The sequence below is a fragment of the Ursus maritimus genome, unplaced genomic scaffold (assembly GCF_017311325.1).
Source record: "Ursus maritimus isolate PB19 unplaced genomic scaffold, ASM1731132v1 scaffold_22, whole genome shotgun sequence".
Lineage (NCBI taxonomy): Eukaryota > Metazoa > Chordata > Mammalia > Carnivora > Ursidae > Ursus > Ursus maritimus.
Window position 1 is genome coordinate 21038685 of NW_024424675.1, and position 16017 is coordinate 21054701.

Consider the following 16017-nt stretch of genomic DNA (forward strand, 5'->3'; position numbering starts at 1 on the left):
GGATGACCTAGAGAGCAGGAAGGCTCTGCCCGTGCCCCCAGCTAAGGGCCCTTGAGTCAGTTACCTTACTCCTGGGCCTTGGTTTCCTGGTCTATAAAAGGGGGGCAAGACCTCCTTGGAGTTCAGACCCCAACTACCTCTCCTGGAAGACTCTAGCAGCCTCATCCTTGGCCTTCTTGCTTTGAGTCTCATCCCCTCCAGTCCCTGTTCCACACTCTGGCCAGAGCATTCCTCTTCGGCACAGCCTGGGCTCCTCATCCTGGCCTGCAAGGCTGACCTGGCCCCTGCGGAAACTCAGCCTCATCGCTCCTTCCTTGGTGACCCTGCCCGTGGCAGCTTTGACCTACTTCTGTCAAGTTCATCAGACAGCCAGAGCTCTCTCTGGCCGCTCAGCTCTGCTCTCATGGGTGGTGGGTCATTTCCTTCCCTGGCCTCCACCACTTCCCCTCACTGCACCGTCCTCTGCACACACCAGGACTGTTCCCACCTTGGAGCCCTTGCACTTGCTGTTCCCTCTGCCTGGAACAATTTCCCCTTCTCCTAGGTGGCACCTGCTCCTTATCCAGATCCCAGCTCACAGTCACCTCCTCTAGGAAACCTTCCCAGGTCTGATACCTCTTCCTGTCCCCGGCACCTCTCAGCCCAGAAGCCGGCAGGAAGTAGTGCGCACCCGGCCCCCTCCCTCTCTCCTTCGCTTACCTCCAATTGCTTTTGCTTTGTCCCATCGCAGCCTCTGTGAGGGCAGCTGAGCAGGTGTTCCAGGACTGTGCAGAGATCCAGCGCTTCGGGGCCAATGTCAGTGGCATCTACACCATCCATGTGGCCAATATGACGGAGCCCAGGAAGGTTAGGGGACCGCCTGGGGGCTGAGGCTATCTGAGGGTGTTGAACCGAGGGCGTCCCTGGCAGGCCACCCCTCATCAGCTTCCGGCCTTATCCAACATCTGAGATATCAGAGAAGGTGGGGTGACCAGAGGTCCGAATGTGGGGGTAAAGCAGAAGTTCCCGGAGTTGGGGTGCATCCTTCTCCTGCAGCTTCTCCAGAGATGCTTTCAGTTAGAATGGCAGAAAACAGTTCCGTGTTGTGTAAGGTAATGCTAGCTGATTCAGCAAATCAACCCCGAAAATCCAGGGGCTTAACACAGAGAAGTTTCTTTCTTTTTTTTTTTTTTTTTTTTTGAAGATTTTATTTATTTGTCAGAGAGATAGAGACCACAAGCAGGGGGAGCAGCAGGCGAGAGGGAGAAGCAGGCTCCCCACTGAGCAGGGAGCCCGATGCAGGACTCAATCCCAGGACCCTGGGATCATGACCTGAGCCAAAGGCAGATGTTTGACTGAGCCACCCAGGCGCCCCAAAAGAAGTTTATTTCTAATTAACATATACTCCTGTTGAATGCAGGTGTTGGGCTCTGCTCCATGTGGGAAATTAGGGACCAGGGCTGATAGAGATCCCACCATCTCCAGTGAGGGTTTCCAAGGTTGCCCTGGGCTTTGAGAACACGTTATCGGATAGATCAGGGGTCAAGGGAGAGCGTGGCTATCAGGAGGGAGGGTTTGGGGGCCAGTCCCAGAAGTGAAAGAGTATGGGGAACAACTAGCCAGTCTTCACAACTCCTAATTCCCTGTTCGATTTCCTTTGTATTCCTGTATCGGTTTGTCTCCAGACCGTCTTTAACGCTTCACACACACCTGCTCCACTCCTCCATTGACGCAGACATCAGGCCCTCACTTTCTACCCAGAATTGCACGTTTTCTTTGTATTTATTTTTATAATTACCTGAATAAAAACGAGTGTTAGAGTTTTCAATTTATGATACTGGTAAGATTTCCTTTCAAAATACAGTTAATCTAAGTATTTAAGGTTTTTAAAAGGACATGACTTTTTAAGTAAATACCCTACATGAAATTAAGTCAATTCAGCTATGGTGGAATTCTGGGAGGCCGAAGTTCTGGGATCATACCTCTGCTTTACTTCAGTCTTGCTTGCCTTGAGCAAGTCCCTTCTCTCTGGACCCCAGTTTCCCTTTCTGCACCCTCTGCTAGTTCCACAACAAATGCCACTGTCTTCTCTCCCTGAGCTGGCCTTTACCTTGTCAGAGCTGCTTCCTCCACTGGAGGTGCCATTCCCCTTGCCTGCCTGTCAGGCACATGCCAAGGCCCTGTTCTAATGCTACCTCCTCTGAGAAGCCTCCCAGGGTTGACCAGTGACTCCTTCTTAGGAGCTCTCCTTGTAGCTACCCAAATGTTCATAATCAATTGTCTGCCTACCCTATCATACCCCTTCCAGACCAAGCCAGCCCTGAGGGTTGATTTATTTCTGATTTGTCTCTGTCATCTAGTATGGGACCAGGGACCAAGTGTGTCCTCACTGAACACTGAACATATACTGAACTGGCTGGAAAAATGATATGTGAACAAAGATTAGGCTGAAAGAGATTATGATGGATGGCAAGCTCTTTGAGAGAAAGACTCTTTCTGTCTTATCCAGATTGGCATCCCTGTGCCATGAATGGAGCTTTGTATGTAGGAGGTGCTCAGAAAACATGTCTGCTGAACGTAATAACATTTCCTGAGTCTACACTGTGTGCCAAGAGTGTTACATCTCTCGGCTTTTAATCCTTACACAACTTCACAATAACAGCAAGGGAAAAGCCTCCACTTAGTGAGTTCCTGGTATGCCCAGGCTCTGTTCTTTAGATGGCTCAGCTTACATAGTTCTCGCATCAAGCCAATTTGCAGGTGAGAAACTGAGGCACAAAGAGGTTAAGGTTTTAATACTTTGCATTTTATGAATGAGGAAAGGAAGGCTCTGAGGGGGCACCACTTGCCCACGACTTTAGAGAAAGGATGACAGTAAGTGGGAAGTATGAACCTGGATACTTCTGACACCCTTGACCACCAGGCTCACTTGTTGCTCTGTAAGAATGTCGGCCAACTCAAAATTGGACTGGCCCAGACCTGCTTCTGACAGCTTCCGGGGGCTTCCAATTCCCTCCCCCACCACCACCCAATTCCTTCCAGGTGTTCTGTGACATGGAGGCCAATGGAGGCGGGTGGACTCTTATCCAGCGCCGGGAGAATGGCACTGTGAACTTCCAGAGGAACTGGAGAGATTACAAACAGGTAACACTGCTGCCCCAGGAAACGGCTCTTCAGCCCTGAAACCTGGTGGATCATAGAGAGGGCACCGGTTTGCCCTCGACCCTTCCCAGAAAAAAATCAACCCACTAAAACCAACCACCTTCAAACAGATTTTCCCAGGGCACATTCACTGTCAGGGACTCCATCACCGGAAATCGAACCTTCTTTTTGCAAGTTCTGACACATATCCTAGGAATACAAGTTTAACTTCATTTTTTTATTTATGGAAAGATTATATATACATATTGCTTAAACTTTTTTTAAGAATACAAAAAAATGGAGCAGAGGAAATAATCTCCCCTGCCCACCCCTGGCTGCCTTGCTTAAACGAATGTCCTTGTCTTTGCACACATTAATCTAATCACATTTGCAGGAGAGATTCTTTAACATGGAATTGCTGGCTCAAAGACCCATGCGTTTAACAAGATGAGATGTAATGCTGGATTATCTTCCAATCTGTTAGTTATATTTTGAATAAAGGATTTTTGGCAAGCTGACTTAAAAGCTCTTAAAGTTTCCACAAGCAAAAGAAATAGAAAAAGATACGTGGAAATGCAATGATATCATTAGTTGTGTCTGCTTACTGTTCATTTGATAAATACTTAAAAAAAAATACCAAATTAAGATAGGAGTGTTCTTGAGCCAGTTGGGTTTTAAACAATTATTGAAATGGCAAAAAAAGAAAGAGGATACTCAGACGCAGAAATACACAAGAGCCCTGAATATTGATCATTAGGCTGATCAGCAGCGCCTGTGGCTAAAATGGGTAGTGGGGCTTAGGTGCCCCTGTCCTTGGTGCTGAATTGTTGCTCTGGCCGAGGCCATTGGTTTCTCCTCACCCTGGGACACTGGTGACACCTAACGTGCTCAGCTTTGCATTTCTATGTTGCTGAAATCTTGCAGCAGCTGCCATGTCACTGAACAAAGTTTGCTGTACAATTTATGCAGCTGATTAAAATCTTTAATTTTTTATTGAGGTTCTACAGACAACCCGCTAAGTACACAAGTCTTAGGCCTAAGATATTCAGTGGATTTTCACATAGGTATTCACCCATGTGATCATCATTCAAAGCTAGGTATTCAACACTGCTGGCCCCACAGAAGCCCTCCCTGTGCCCCCCAGTGCCTCTGTGTGTCCCAGTCCATACTCCCCCCAAAGGTAGTTGCTATTCTGACTTCTATGACCACAGATTCATTTTGCTTGTTCTTAAACTCCGTAGAAATGTGATTTCAATTATTTTTAACAGAATTTTACACTTAGAAAAGTCTTCGTCCCTTTGCCCCAGGAGGTGGGGAACTCCCATCCCTAGGCCTGCCTACACTGTCTTTTATGGACTTAATCATTAGGCAAAGTGGTTTTGGATTAAGTGGTGTTGGAGCCTGGCCCAGCCCAACTCCTCAGCCAGGGGTGCAGCCTCCCATCCCAGCATGACACCCACTCCTACCCTTCACTCTCCACAGGGCTTCGGTGACCTGGCCGGGGAGCACTGGTTGGGCAACGAGGTCGTGCACCAGCTCACCAGCAGGGCTGCCTACTCTCTGCGCGTGGAGCTGCAAGACTGGGAGGGCAACGAGGCCTACGCCCAGTATGAGCATTTCCAGCTGGGCAGCGAGGGGCAGCTGTACAGGTGGGCTCGGGGCCCAGGCTGGTGGGCGGGCCAGGGTTCCGGGCTAGTGGCTGTAGAGTCTGCACCAGGGGTCAGTCCCTGGGCGTCTCCTGTGTCTACCATCTGTCCCCCATTTGGGCACACGTCACGGGATCTGGAGGCGGCTGGTTAACACTCAGCACGTCCTAGCCACTGGGTGGGGTGGAGAGCATGTCACTGACGCTGCCGGCCCAGGAGCAGGAAAGGGCCTTCTAAGGTCAGTCACCCCGAGTCAGCCATATTACTGAGGCCCAGAGCAGGGAGTCCAGGCTGTCCCGTGCTGTGGGGTGAGGTGGAAAGGTCCCTGGCAGGGAATCAGGGAACCTGAGCTCATTCTGGCTCTGTTCCAGCTCGCCTGTGAACTCGGGCAAGTCAAGGTTTTCGCTTCTCTGTACCCCTGCTTCTTAACTGCAGGATGGGCTTAAATATGAGTATCATGTAAAATCATCAAGGTCTCCCACACCTCCCTTGGCATGGTTCTTAGGTCTCTAAAAAGAGCATTTATTGAGTACCTACTATGTTCCCGGCATATTCCTCCATTTAATCCTCCTCCAACACTCTGAGGTAAGCACTGCTGTACCTACTTCAGCGATGTGGAAGCAGCCACAGAGCTTAAGTCCCCTGCCCAAACTTACAAGTTAGGTAGAGCTTGGATTTGAACTCCGATCCGTCAGCTACCAAAACTCAGGGTGTCTCCGCTACATGACGTTGCCTCTCTGAGAAACTCGAGGTTCTTGGAGATAAGACTGGGCCCTGGCTGTCTTTGAAAAGGACAGAATTGAAATCATACACTCACACTCAGAGGTCTGCAAAGGACCTCATGTGCCATCTGGGTCTTCCCATGATGCTAGAATCTCTTCCACAGCCACGGTCATCATCCAGCCAGGCTGGAATACCTCCACTGACAGGAAGGTCACTTCCTCCAAAAGAATCTCCAGTGGCTCTCTGTCCTTATACACTTCATGTCTAATTCCATCTTGGGGAGCTTTTCAATGATGTGCCCCACCCCTCTCTCTTCTTATTAAATGTCCCTCAATCCTCCAGCTAAGTTGTCCTGACATCCTCCTTACGGGACCCACCCCAATCTGATCATAGTCTTCCTTAAACTGCAAGGTTCAGAGCTGAATGAACCATGTCTTGGGTCTGGGCTAGCCAGGGCTTGGCTGGATGCCCTCTTTACTCCTCAAGCTCACCAGCGAGTCACCATAACACCCTGCTGACTCCTATTTAAGCCACCAAAGCTAAGGCTTAAGTCCTGACTCCATCCCTATCTCCCTGAGGGACCCTGAAGAAGTGCCTCCGCCTTCTCATCTGTAAAATGGGTGCCTTGGGTGCACCTACCTTATTCACCGTGTTACGAAGCTCAAATGAGATACTGCACATAGAGCATTAACACAGTACCTGGCACTTAGTAAATGCTCAGCAAATAACATGGTAATTGCTGTCCCCAAGGCAGCCCTTCACACGCTTGGTGGGCCTGCTCTGTGTGAGTTCACTGCTATTCCTATCCCCAGTGTCTGGTTCACAGTCCAGGGTGTCCTGTGTGTCTGGGGGTGAGCATGCGCACAGGCAATCCCACACTCCTGGGAAGACAGTAGCTGCCTATGGGAAAAGCGCAGGGGCATAGAGATGCTCATGCAAACAGGGAGGACTCCCTGGAGGAGGTAAGGCCTATAAAGGGTAGGCATCCTCCAGACAAAGAGAGAATAGGAAGGGCATCCCAAGCAGAGGGGATGTTTGGAAAAAAGGCAGACAGAGAGTTACATCCCGCTGGCCACAGATGCCCCAAACCCGAGCAAGTCTCTATCAAGATCATAAGGAAGAATCCCTGCTCGTTCAGGAAAAGCTCGGGAGCCTGAGGGTGGAGATCCTGGAAGACACAGGCCTGGAACCTACCAGAGAAGGGCCAAGGAGAGGGCGACAGAACAGACGCTGGCCCTGGTGCCCCCGCCATAAAGTGGGCCGGCCGGTGAGATGGGGAGAGTCCCCACAGGGAAGCCCAGTCAGCCCTGGGGCCTGGGCGTCAGGGGCAGGAGGGGCACTCCTATGTGTCAGACACAATCGTGGGGGCCTTCTGGAGCCTGGCTAAAGCACGCACATTAGCCTGCGAGAGCAAGAGGCCCACAGGGAGGGAGGAGAAGAGACACGGACAGGCATGGGCACACGCAGACACCGCGCGTGCCCGCCAGTGGTGCCCACACAGCCAGAGCTGCGTACAGGCGCGGGATCTACACAGACACATGCAGGGGAACCCGGGGGGTGCACGGACACACATGCCCATGCGGAGGGGCTCACCACCCCTCGGGGGGACGTGCTTGGGCCTACGGAGTGCACAGACTCGCACAAGTGCACAGCTACGCGAACGAGCACAGACACACACCCAGACACACGCAGAGGTTCTTCCCAGGTAACACACACGTCATCCGGGCACAGGGACAGGTGCCAGAGCACACGCCGGGACTGGCCAAGGATCTTGCTGCACAAACTCCAAACACACAAATGCTCGCACCTGTAGACACACAGACCCCACCCACAGATCCACAGACACGTGGAAAACACACCTTGTGTGCCTAGCTTGGGAATACCCAGAGACGTGTGTGTTTGACATCCCCGGGCTTGAGCCATGAACATGTTCAAAGTGCATCTGAACGATGGGTCCCACGGGGCTTCCTGGTCCCCTACTTGAGAATTCTCCAGAGGTCACAAGATCCCCATTCTGGCTCCCACAGGGGAGGGGAAGAGAGGCAGAGCCCGAGCTGAGGACTTGGAGACAGTTAGGGAGGCCAGCGCTGCTGAAATGACCTCGTGAGACCCATCGGCTTTGTCTAGCCCTGATTCCACACACCTCAGACTGAACGTCACCCCAAACCTCAGCTTGAGCCCCAAGCCTGACCTTGAACTGACATCACTGAAACCTCAAGGGGAGCCTCTAATGGCCACAAAGAGAAGCCAGGACTATAGGAGCCAGTGGGCGAACCTGCCTGTCCCCACCCCTGGGAGCTCCTGGCCAGCTGGGCTCCTTTACAGGGGGGCTGCGACACCAGTCATACAAGCCTCAGGCCGCATGTTTAAGGGCACAGTTAGGGCTTCATGGTTAGGGCACCTGGACCCTGCGAGCCATGTCCCTGCCTCACTTACAGACTGGCAGGGCCCATGGTGGGCGGTGCAGGGGCTGAGCCAGGCCCCACGCCCAGGCCCCACATTCCCTCTTGTCCCACTAGCAGCATCTCCCAGGCCCTGCCCTGGGGGAACCAGAGCTGCCCTGAGCTGCCCTGGCTGCATCTGGGGTCCATTGTTCTCCACCCGTAGGACCCTCTTAATTTTTCCCAAAGCAGGTCCCCGCCTCAGCTGCCAGGGCTACAAGCACCCAACACCCTCTCCGGTCAGGCTGGGCCAGAGCCCATGGTGGCCGTGTGTCCAGGGCGGGAACGCGGGGACAACTGCCAACAAGCCCTACATGTGATGAGTGTCTGCCGCGGGCCCGCACCGCTCTGCGCTCCTCGCACACCGAAGGCCTCGGATCACAATAACGAACGAGGTCGTCACGGATAACATTACTGTCGTTACTATTTTAACAGAAGGAGAAACTGAAGCTGGCGGGTGAAGCAGTCTGCCCACGGTCATGCCGCTGGCGAGCTGGCTGGGATTTGAATCCAGACATTCTGTCCCCAGAGCTCAGGGTCGTAATCACCACACAGCCTTGGCCGTGCCCCCCAGGATCTCATAGCCTGGCAGAGAAATAGAAACCCTCCCCAGCTGGCTGCAGATGTGCAAGTCACAGAGCTGGGGATGCCCTGGGGCACCGATCCATGTGGGCTGGTGTGGTCAGGGAAGGCTTCCTGGAGGTAGAGGGCTGGGGTTGCAGGGTGGTCAGCTGGGGAGCAAAATGCACACAGCTCCCAAGGCAGGCCACCATGGGCTGGGATCTGGCTCTCACCCTCTTCCATTCTGAGGCTTGGGGCAGCCTCCCTTGGCTCTCAGGATCTGTTTCTTCATCTGTAAGATGGAAATACTAGGGTGTTTGAGGATGCCAGGAACAGGAGCTAAGCCACAAAATGCCCAGCACACAGTAGGTGCTCAAAAAAATGTTAGCCATTGTCCTCATTATTAGTAATAATATTTTGATCCTTCTCATTCCTGTCCAAGACTCGGGTTCAGTGAGATGAGGGAGGCCTGGCACATAGCGGGTGCTCTGTCCCTGGGAGGCAGCAAGCAGGGAGGGCAATCCAGGGGCAGGGACAACCCAAGCACCCTAAGCTGGGGTGCCCCCTCCAGAACAAATGGAGGGGAGCCCCAGCCTAGGACAAATCCTCTTGAAGGGGGGGATGGTCGTTCTTCAACTAGCCCCGACCTAACTCTGGACTGTGATCTCCCATCACCACCTCCGGGTGGCCTCCAGGCTTTCTCTGAGTGGGTACAGCGGTTCAGCAGGGCGCCAGAGCAGCCTGGTCCTGCAAGGCACCAACTTCAGCACCCGTGACGCAGACAATGACAACTGTCTCTGCAAGTGTGCCCAGATGCTGTCCGGAGGTGGGTGTGGGGGCCTGAAGCCCCGCTGGCCCACAGGTTCACCTGGCTGGACACCCCCTTTACCTCCCCACCCAGGTCTCGTGCGGCCAGGTGCTGTCGGGAAGAGGGTACAGGTCGGGGTCTCAACCACCCATGGGCTGGCCTGGCCGCACCCCCCCGCATCCCTTCCCCCACTGAGTTCTTGAGGTTCCCTCCAGTTCTCTCCTCATCCTAACACAGGCACCACCGATCTTCCTCTGAGACTGGACTAGGGGAGCACTGAGGTGGGGTGCAGTGCCTGATCAGTCCCAACCCCAGGCCTGAGAATCTGCTCCCCCGGCCAAGCAGGACCAGGATGGGGAGATCTGGGCAGGAGAACAGAGGGGCAGCTCCCCACCAACCCTGGCTCCAGTAGTGTTCCTGGGGAGGGACAGAGGTCAGAGAGAGGGAGATGGGGTGAGTGGGAGACACAGAGACAGGGAGAGATGGAGACGAGAAGGCCAGCAGGACATAGACACACAGAGCAGTGGACACAGAGAGCTCCGTGGGGACAGAAGTCCAGAGGGGGAGATGGAAAAAGACAGATGGACACAGTATGCGAGAGACAGACCAGGAAAGGCAGGGAAACAGAGACCAAAGAGAGACAGAGACATCAGACGGAGCCCCACAGAGAGACGGAGCCCCACAGAGAGACAGACACGAGCTCCGGGGCCATTGAGGTACCGCCCTCCAGAGCCTGCAGGCTGAGCAGAGGGCCTGGGCGTCTCCCTGCCGCCCCCACACCCATTCCACTCGGGCCCATCTTCTGTGAGCTGGCCTCCCGGAGGAGGCAGCAGCCCTGATTAGTCCCAGGGGTGGGGGGCTGCCCTCACCCCACTGGCTGGCCCCCGCCTCCCCAAGCCTCTTCCTCTCCCTCCACCAGGATGGTGGTTTGATGCCTGCGGCCTCTCCAACCTCAACGGCATCTACTACCCAGCTCGCCACCACGCGCGCAAGCTCAACGGCATCCGCTGGCACTACTTCCAGGGCCCCAGCTACTCGCTGCGGGCCACGCGCATGATGGTGCGCCCCGTGGGCATCTGAGAAGCAGCCGCGCCTGGAGGCGGGACCCGGAGGACGAGCCGGGACTCAGTATCCCCTGGACAAGCTGGACCCCAAACACAGGACACAGTGCCAGGGCATTGTCCTGGATACCCTGGGTCCCCTGAGCCAGCCCTCCTTGCCCAGGAGTCAGAGGGTCAGCTGCCTCCCTGCTCCCCTCAAGTTGTGAAATGGTGGGTAATGGGGGGATCCTCCCTCTACAGTATCCCTCTGTCCTCTTCCCTTCTGTCTCCTGCACGGGTCCCCTGCCAGCTTGAGGGTCACAATACCCTGAATGAGCTGAGAATTGACTTCATGTAGGTCCTCCAAGAAATACATGACTAACAGTCCACCCCTCCTAGGCCCCAGTGTCTGGAGCTCTGACCTGGTCTCTTGGGGGCTCCAGAAGATCTAAAAAGGATTTCTTTACCCCCAGTGTGTCCTAGAATGTGTTCCAGAGAGAATAACTCAGGCTCTCCTCGAAAAGTACCTATGGTCAAGTGAGGGAGGGAAACACCAGGTTAAATCAATATGAATGGGCATTCTTACCTGCAGGACTTGTCAGAGCCTTTAGTGAGGTCATATGCTTTTTGACTGCCTGTGAAGAGGTAAGAGTGGGCCACTTTCTCCAAGTGTCCTTATCTGAAAATAGGCCCTCTTTATCCCAGAACATCTCGGGGCAGATGCCCTTGGAAAAAGTTGGTTAAATGTGACGAGAAGGAGTCCCATCTCCCCACCCCCGTCCGCACTCACCCTTTCTAGCTACAAGAGACACAGTGATAGTCTCAAACAGCCTCTAAAAACAACTGGAAGAAGCTTTGGTTTAAAGAAGACACACGTCACCCCTGAAGAAGGGTCTAGAACTAAGTTTCCAGTCTGCTATGGGCTGGGGTTCTGCCAAGCTCCTTCTGGCCTCAGGAAGCCAGATCTCCACCTGGAGGCTACCCTCTCAGCACTCCCTGTAACCCTAGCTCACTTTGGCTCAAGTTCAGGGAGTGTTGGGGACTGTCCACTCGGCCTTGGGCAGAATGCCATTTTCAGATCCTTCCAGCCTCCAAGCCAGGACCCTAGCCCTCTCCTCCCACCTGATCCAACAGTGATCCTGCAGCTGGGGTTCAAGGGAGGTGGGAGTGTGGGGCAGAGCCGGCCTTGGCCTGGGTCTGGGAGACCAGGGGCTCCCCAAGAGCTTCCTTTGGAGGACAGGGTCAGACAGGGGCCACAGCCGCTCTGCCACCCACCCCCATCACTGTCACCCTCCTCGGTCCTGATAAGGCCTGCACATTCCTGCCATCTTCAGCCAACACCCAGAGCAGCCGAGACCAACCTGCTCTCCCACTAGGGTACACCTCTGTCTTCAGGAGGTTTTCTTCTGGATGAGGCTGGGGTGGTGGGAATGGACCACCTTTTCCCACATGTCCTTGAGTCCTGCCTCAGCCGGTCCCCTGAGCAAAGCCAGCCAGATTAATGCCGATCTCTTTGAAAAGACCAAAGGATGGGGTTGCCAATGGTGGCCTTTGAGGCAGGAGGGAAAAGTACTGAGGGGCAGGTGCTGCCCGGAAGTCCCACATGGCCTCACACAGCCTTTGCTCGCAGGCCTTTATTTAGTATCTACTGTGTGCCCAGTCGTGCTGTGGGCGGGGCTCTGCAATTGCACAGACCAGCTCCAGCTCCTGGACTGGAGGCCGGTGGCTCAGCCTCTCAAGGCCTCAGTTGCCTTGTCTGTGAAATGGAGATGACGCGCCCTCCTGGCTGGGCCATGGCAGGAGGCGACGAAACCCTGTATGTCAGCTTTGTAACAGGGCTCGGTATGAGCAGGCGCCTAATAAAGGTTAATTCCCAAAGAGGAAAGCGGGGTGAGGAAATTCACCCCCAAGTACATGCCTCCCTTCTTTGGGACCCAAGTAAGGTGAGCATTTGTTTTCAAATCCATGGCATTTACGTTTGTACCACAGAGCTCATCGGCCAGGTGCGCGCTGGAGAAGAAATGAAGACAGAGCTAGGAACCCCAGAAACAGACTCCACTGGGTGGGATGAGGCCCAAATCCCGGTCTGTACTCGTTTTCTAGAAAAGGCTGAGAAGCTGATTTGGGTTACCCTCAGATGCCTGTTCTTAAATATTCATCCTTCCTTCCTACCCTCCTTCCTCCTCCATGCCAGGACTCTCCAGCACAAGGGATAGAAACCCGATCCTAAGGAACGGATTGACTCACATACCAGGAAGTCTAGGGGTGGATTCAGGCACGGTTAGATCCAGGGGCTCAACCAATATCCCTCTTCACCTCTCAGCCCTGCATGCATCATGTTGACTTTACTCTTGGCCAGGTTTTCTCCTGACAGGTGGCTCCAGCAGCCCTGGGTTCGTGTCCTCCCCGCTGAGCATCCCTAAGTCAGAGAGTCCCCTGTCCCTGTGATTCCAGCAAAGGCATGATTTTCTCCAGCTGGAACTGGTCCTCCTGTGCCCATCTCTGCACTTATCCTGTGCGTCTGATTGACCAGACCTGGGCCACCTGATCATGCCTGGAACAGGGGTGGGGTCAGTCCCACCCAAGTCACGTGGACTAGCAGTTTCCAGGCATTATTTCCAGACTGGCAATCACTTTACTTCCTTCCATCCCTCTGACTCCCATTTCCCTTCTCTCCGTCTCTGCCCCCTTCCCAGCCTCCTCACCCCCAAGGCCGGGCCCCAGGCTCCAGCTCACCCTGGAGTTGCCCCAAACTATGAAGGACACAGCTGTGACCTGTCCAGGAATGTCAGACCCCGGTTCACGGTCCTGGCTATGTCCCTGGAGCAGAGTTCCTGGCCCTCTCTGAGCCTCTGTTTCCCAACCATGCAATCAGGACAGAGCAGCTGCTGACCTCCATAAGCCCCCAGACAGTGATGCTGAGCCACCGAAGCTGCGGACAAGACCAGTGGAAGGACTCTGGGCAGCACGAGGCCCCTGTGGGGGCATGGTTGGTGTGGCCTTGGCCCTGGCTGGATCTCCTCGGGGCCCCTACGCATAGGAACTGGCTTCTGGGGTACCTGACTCTGCAGGTTCCCATGCAGAATCCTTGTCACCTCGCCCTACACCAGACCAGCGTTCTCCCCATTGTAGTGATGGAGAAATTAGAGCTCAGAGAGGGCAAGGGTTTCATCCAAGGTGGCACAGCCAGTCTTGCATCTATGAGCTGCCTTCCTCGTGCAGGCCTCTCTGGGGCATCTTGGCACCAACCACAAGAATACTGGAGTAGGGTCCCCTCTACTTATTTCAAAGACTGAAGGAAATTTCTGGAAAGGTCTCCAAGACCAGTCTGCCTTTACCACGGACACCTGATCACATTGTTCCTAAGGTCTGTGTGTGTCCCCAGCAACAGCAGATCCCACACTGAGGGAGAGAGTCACTGTGCACACCCCAGAGCCATGGCTGAGGTCAAAGGTGGCCCTTTGCAGGGAGTAAGGGAGCAGCTAGCATCAGGATGGTCTGTCTTGCTGGCTGGGGCGATTGGACCCCATTTTCAAGATTTTTCTCCCCCTGGTGTCTGTGGGAGCCTTCACCTCTCCCATTTAAAGATGCTTCCGAAAGCTAAGAGCGTTGCCTTGGCAACAGCAGCATCTTTCGATGGGGCAGCGCTTGGGAGAATGGGGTCTGGTCCAGGCCGTGTCCAGCATAAGCGTGTTACTTCCTTGTGTTAGATGAATGAGGGGTTGCACAGCGGAAGTTCTCATGGGTCCTGAGGTCAGGGAAGTCCAAAGACCTTTAACACCCAACATGTTCCTGCCCTACCCTGTCAGGACTCTCAGAGCCTCCCTTTCTCCGTCTGCACACTGGGGAGCCTGGGGGCTGGCTCACAGGGGAATCATGCGGATTCCAGGTGATGGTGGACATCCAGGCCTGGAACATTCACTCATGCATTCATTCCTGCGTGCGTGCATTCATTCACATAGCAAGCATGTGTTGAGGATCTGCCTGGGTCAAGGCCAGTGGGTGATGGGGATGGAGCAAACAAGACAGTCCTGTGCTCACAGAACTTAACAGGCTAGAGAGAGAGGCTGGCCCAAACCAAAACTTTTAGTTTGTAAAACTGAGTCAAGGGCCTTATTGTGTGGATGCCCTGCACTGGGTGCCAGTGGGGGAGTCAGAAGGAGGAAGAGAAAATAAGGGACTTGCCCTCAGGCTAAATGGGAGGTTGGGAGTGTCTCCTCCACGGGGTCAACCAGGGGGACGTGGGGGGAACACGGGGCATGACTGTAGGCCTCCTCTGTGCTAGTTTACATGGACCATCTCTGAATCCGAATGGGTTCCAGGATTACCCCATTTTACAGATGTGGAAACAGAGACTCAGAGAAGTCACATGCTTTGTCCACAGTCTCACAGTGACTTAGGGTACAAGCTGAGCTGCTGTAACAAGAAGACCCCAAAATTCAGTGGGTTAAATATTTTTCTTCCCTGTAAATCTGGAGCTGAGCAGTCATGGCTGGTGGGCCACTCTGCCATCCTCAACCACAGCTTCCGTCTCCGGCCCGGGCGGCGGCACCCAAAGGTGCCATTTTGCACCTGGCAGGAAGGGAAACAGGCCATCCAGCACCGCTTCCCCTCCGGCGCATACCCTCTTTACCCCGGAGTCATCTTTCGCTCAGAATATCCCAGCAGTCTCCCAAGAGGGCTCCCTCTCCAAGTTTGCTCCCTTCTGGCCTACAGCCATGTCACTTCCCCTGCCCGAGACCTTCAGTGGCTCCCCAGTACCCTGTGCTCAGCCTGCAATCAGGGCTCTTCACAACCCAGCTCCAGTCTTTCTCCAGCTCCACCACTGCTCTGTTCTTACACTGCAGTTCAGAGGCTTTGGGCCTGACGAATTCCTTCTAAAGGATCCCAGGGGCCATCAGTTGCCCCGGAGGATTGTCCATTTCCACTGGACTTTCACGTGCCGGTGGCATGGAATTCCGGGCCCAGCGTGCGGGGGCTACTCTAAGTCATACAGTGTATTGGTTCAGTCCTCTGGTTCTGCCAAGAGCTGGCCCAAGTCCACTTCTGCTCCTTGCAAGGATAATTTAAGAGCCTCCAAAATCCCCGTGAGGGCTTAGTAAATTGCAAGGCCCCTAGGACAGGGCCTGTACGTAGTAAGCTCTCTGTGACTGGTCTCTAGTTACTTCTCTATGCCAACCCCCTGACGAAGAACTTCCCTTAGAATCTCCACAGAAGCCCCATAATGACCTTATGGGATAGCTGCTATTATCATCTCGTCCCTTTCCAAGTGGGGAAACTGAGACCCAGAGAAGTGACGTCACTTGGCCAAAGTCACACAGAAAGAATTTACAGAGGTGGCTCTGGACCCAAGTCACCGGCTCCAGAGCATCCTTCTCCCGGAATTTGTGTTCCCTGTGACCAAGTTTCAAGGAAAACGAATAAACGCATAAGCCGTTGCCAAACTGAAGCTAGCCAGTGCTTGAAGCTCACACAGGAAAATAAAGGCCCGCCGTCCCTGCTTGAGCCCCCTGGGGCAGGGACAGGACCTTCCCTCCTGGCTCTGACTTCCTGACTTCCCTGCCCTGCCTTCAGAACACTTGGCTGCAGGCTCACCGCCCCCAAATCTTTTCTGAGTAGGACTTTGCTTTCTTCCTTGTCAACCTCCTTGACCCGTGCACTGTGGCCTGGGCAGGGGA

At 54.1% G+C, this 16017-nt stretch overlaps 1 protein-coding gene across 3 annotated transcripts in view; it reads left to right on the plus strand.

Annotated features, from left to right (window-relative positions):
* Positions 1-10930, plus strand: part of ANGPT4 (angiopoietin 4) — a 42668-nt gene extending 31738 nt beyond the window's left edge. For 2 of the 3 annotated variants that reach the window (XM_040638103.1, XM_040638105.1), the window contains 5 exons: positions 731-846; positions 3022-3123; positions 4603-4769; positions 9187-9317; positions 10219-10930. In XM_040638103.1, the coding sequence (XP_040494037.1) occupies positions 731-846; positions 3022-3123; positions 4603-4769; positions 9187-9317; positions 10219-10379 (677 nt within the window). In that variant the 3' untranslated portion in view covers positions 10380-10930. Of the gene's footprint in view, positions 1-730; positions 847-3021; positions 3124-4602; positions 4770-5652; positions 5831-9186; positions 9318-10218 lie in introns of those variants that run through there. The other variant, XM_040638106.1, reaches the window with a different exon arrangement.
* The last annotated feature ends 5087 nt before the right edge of the window (positions 10931-16017 follow it).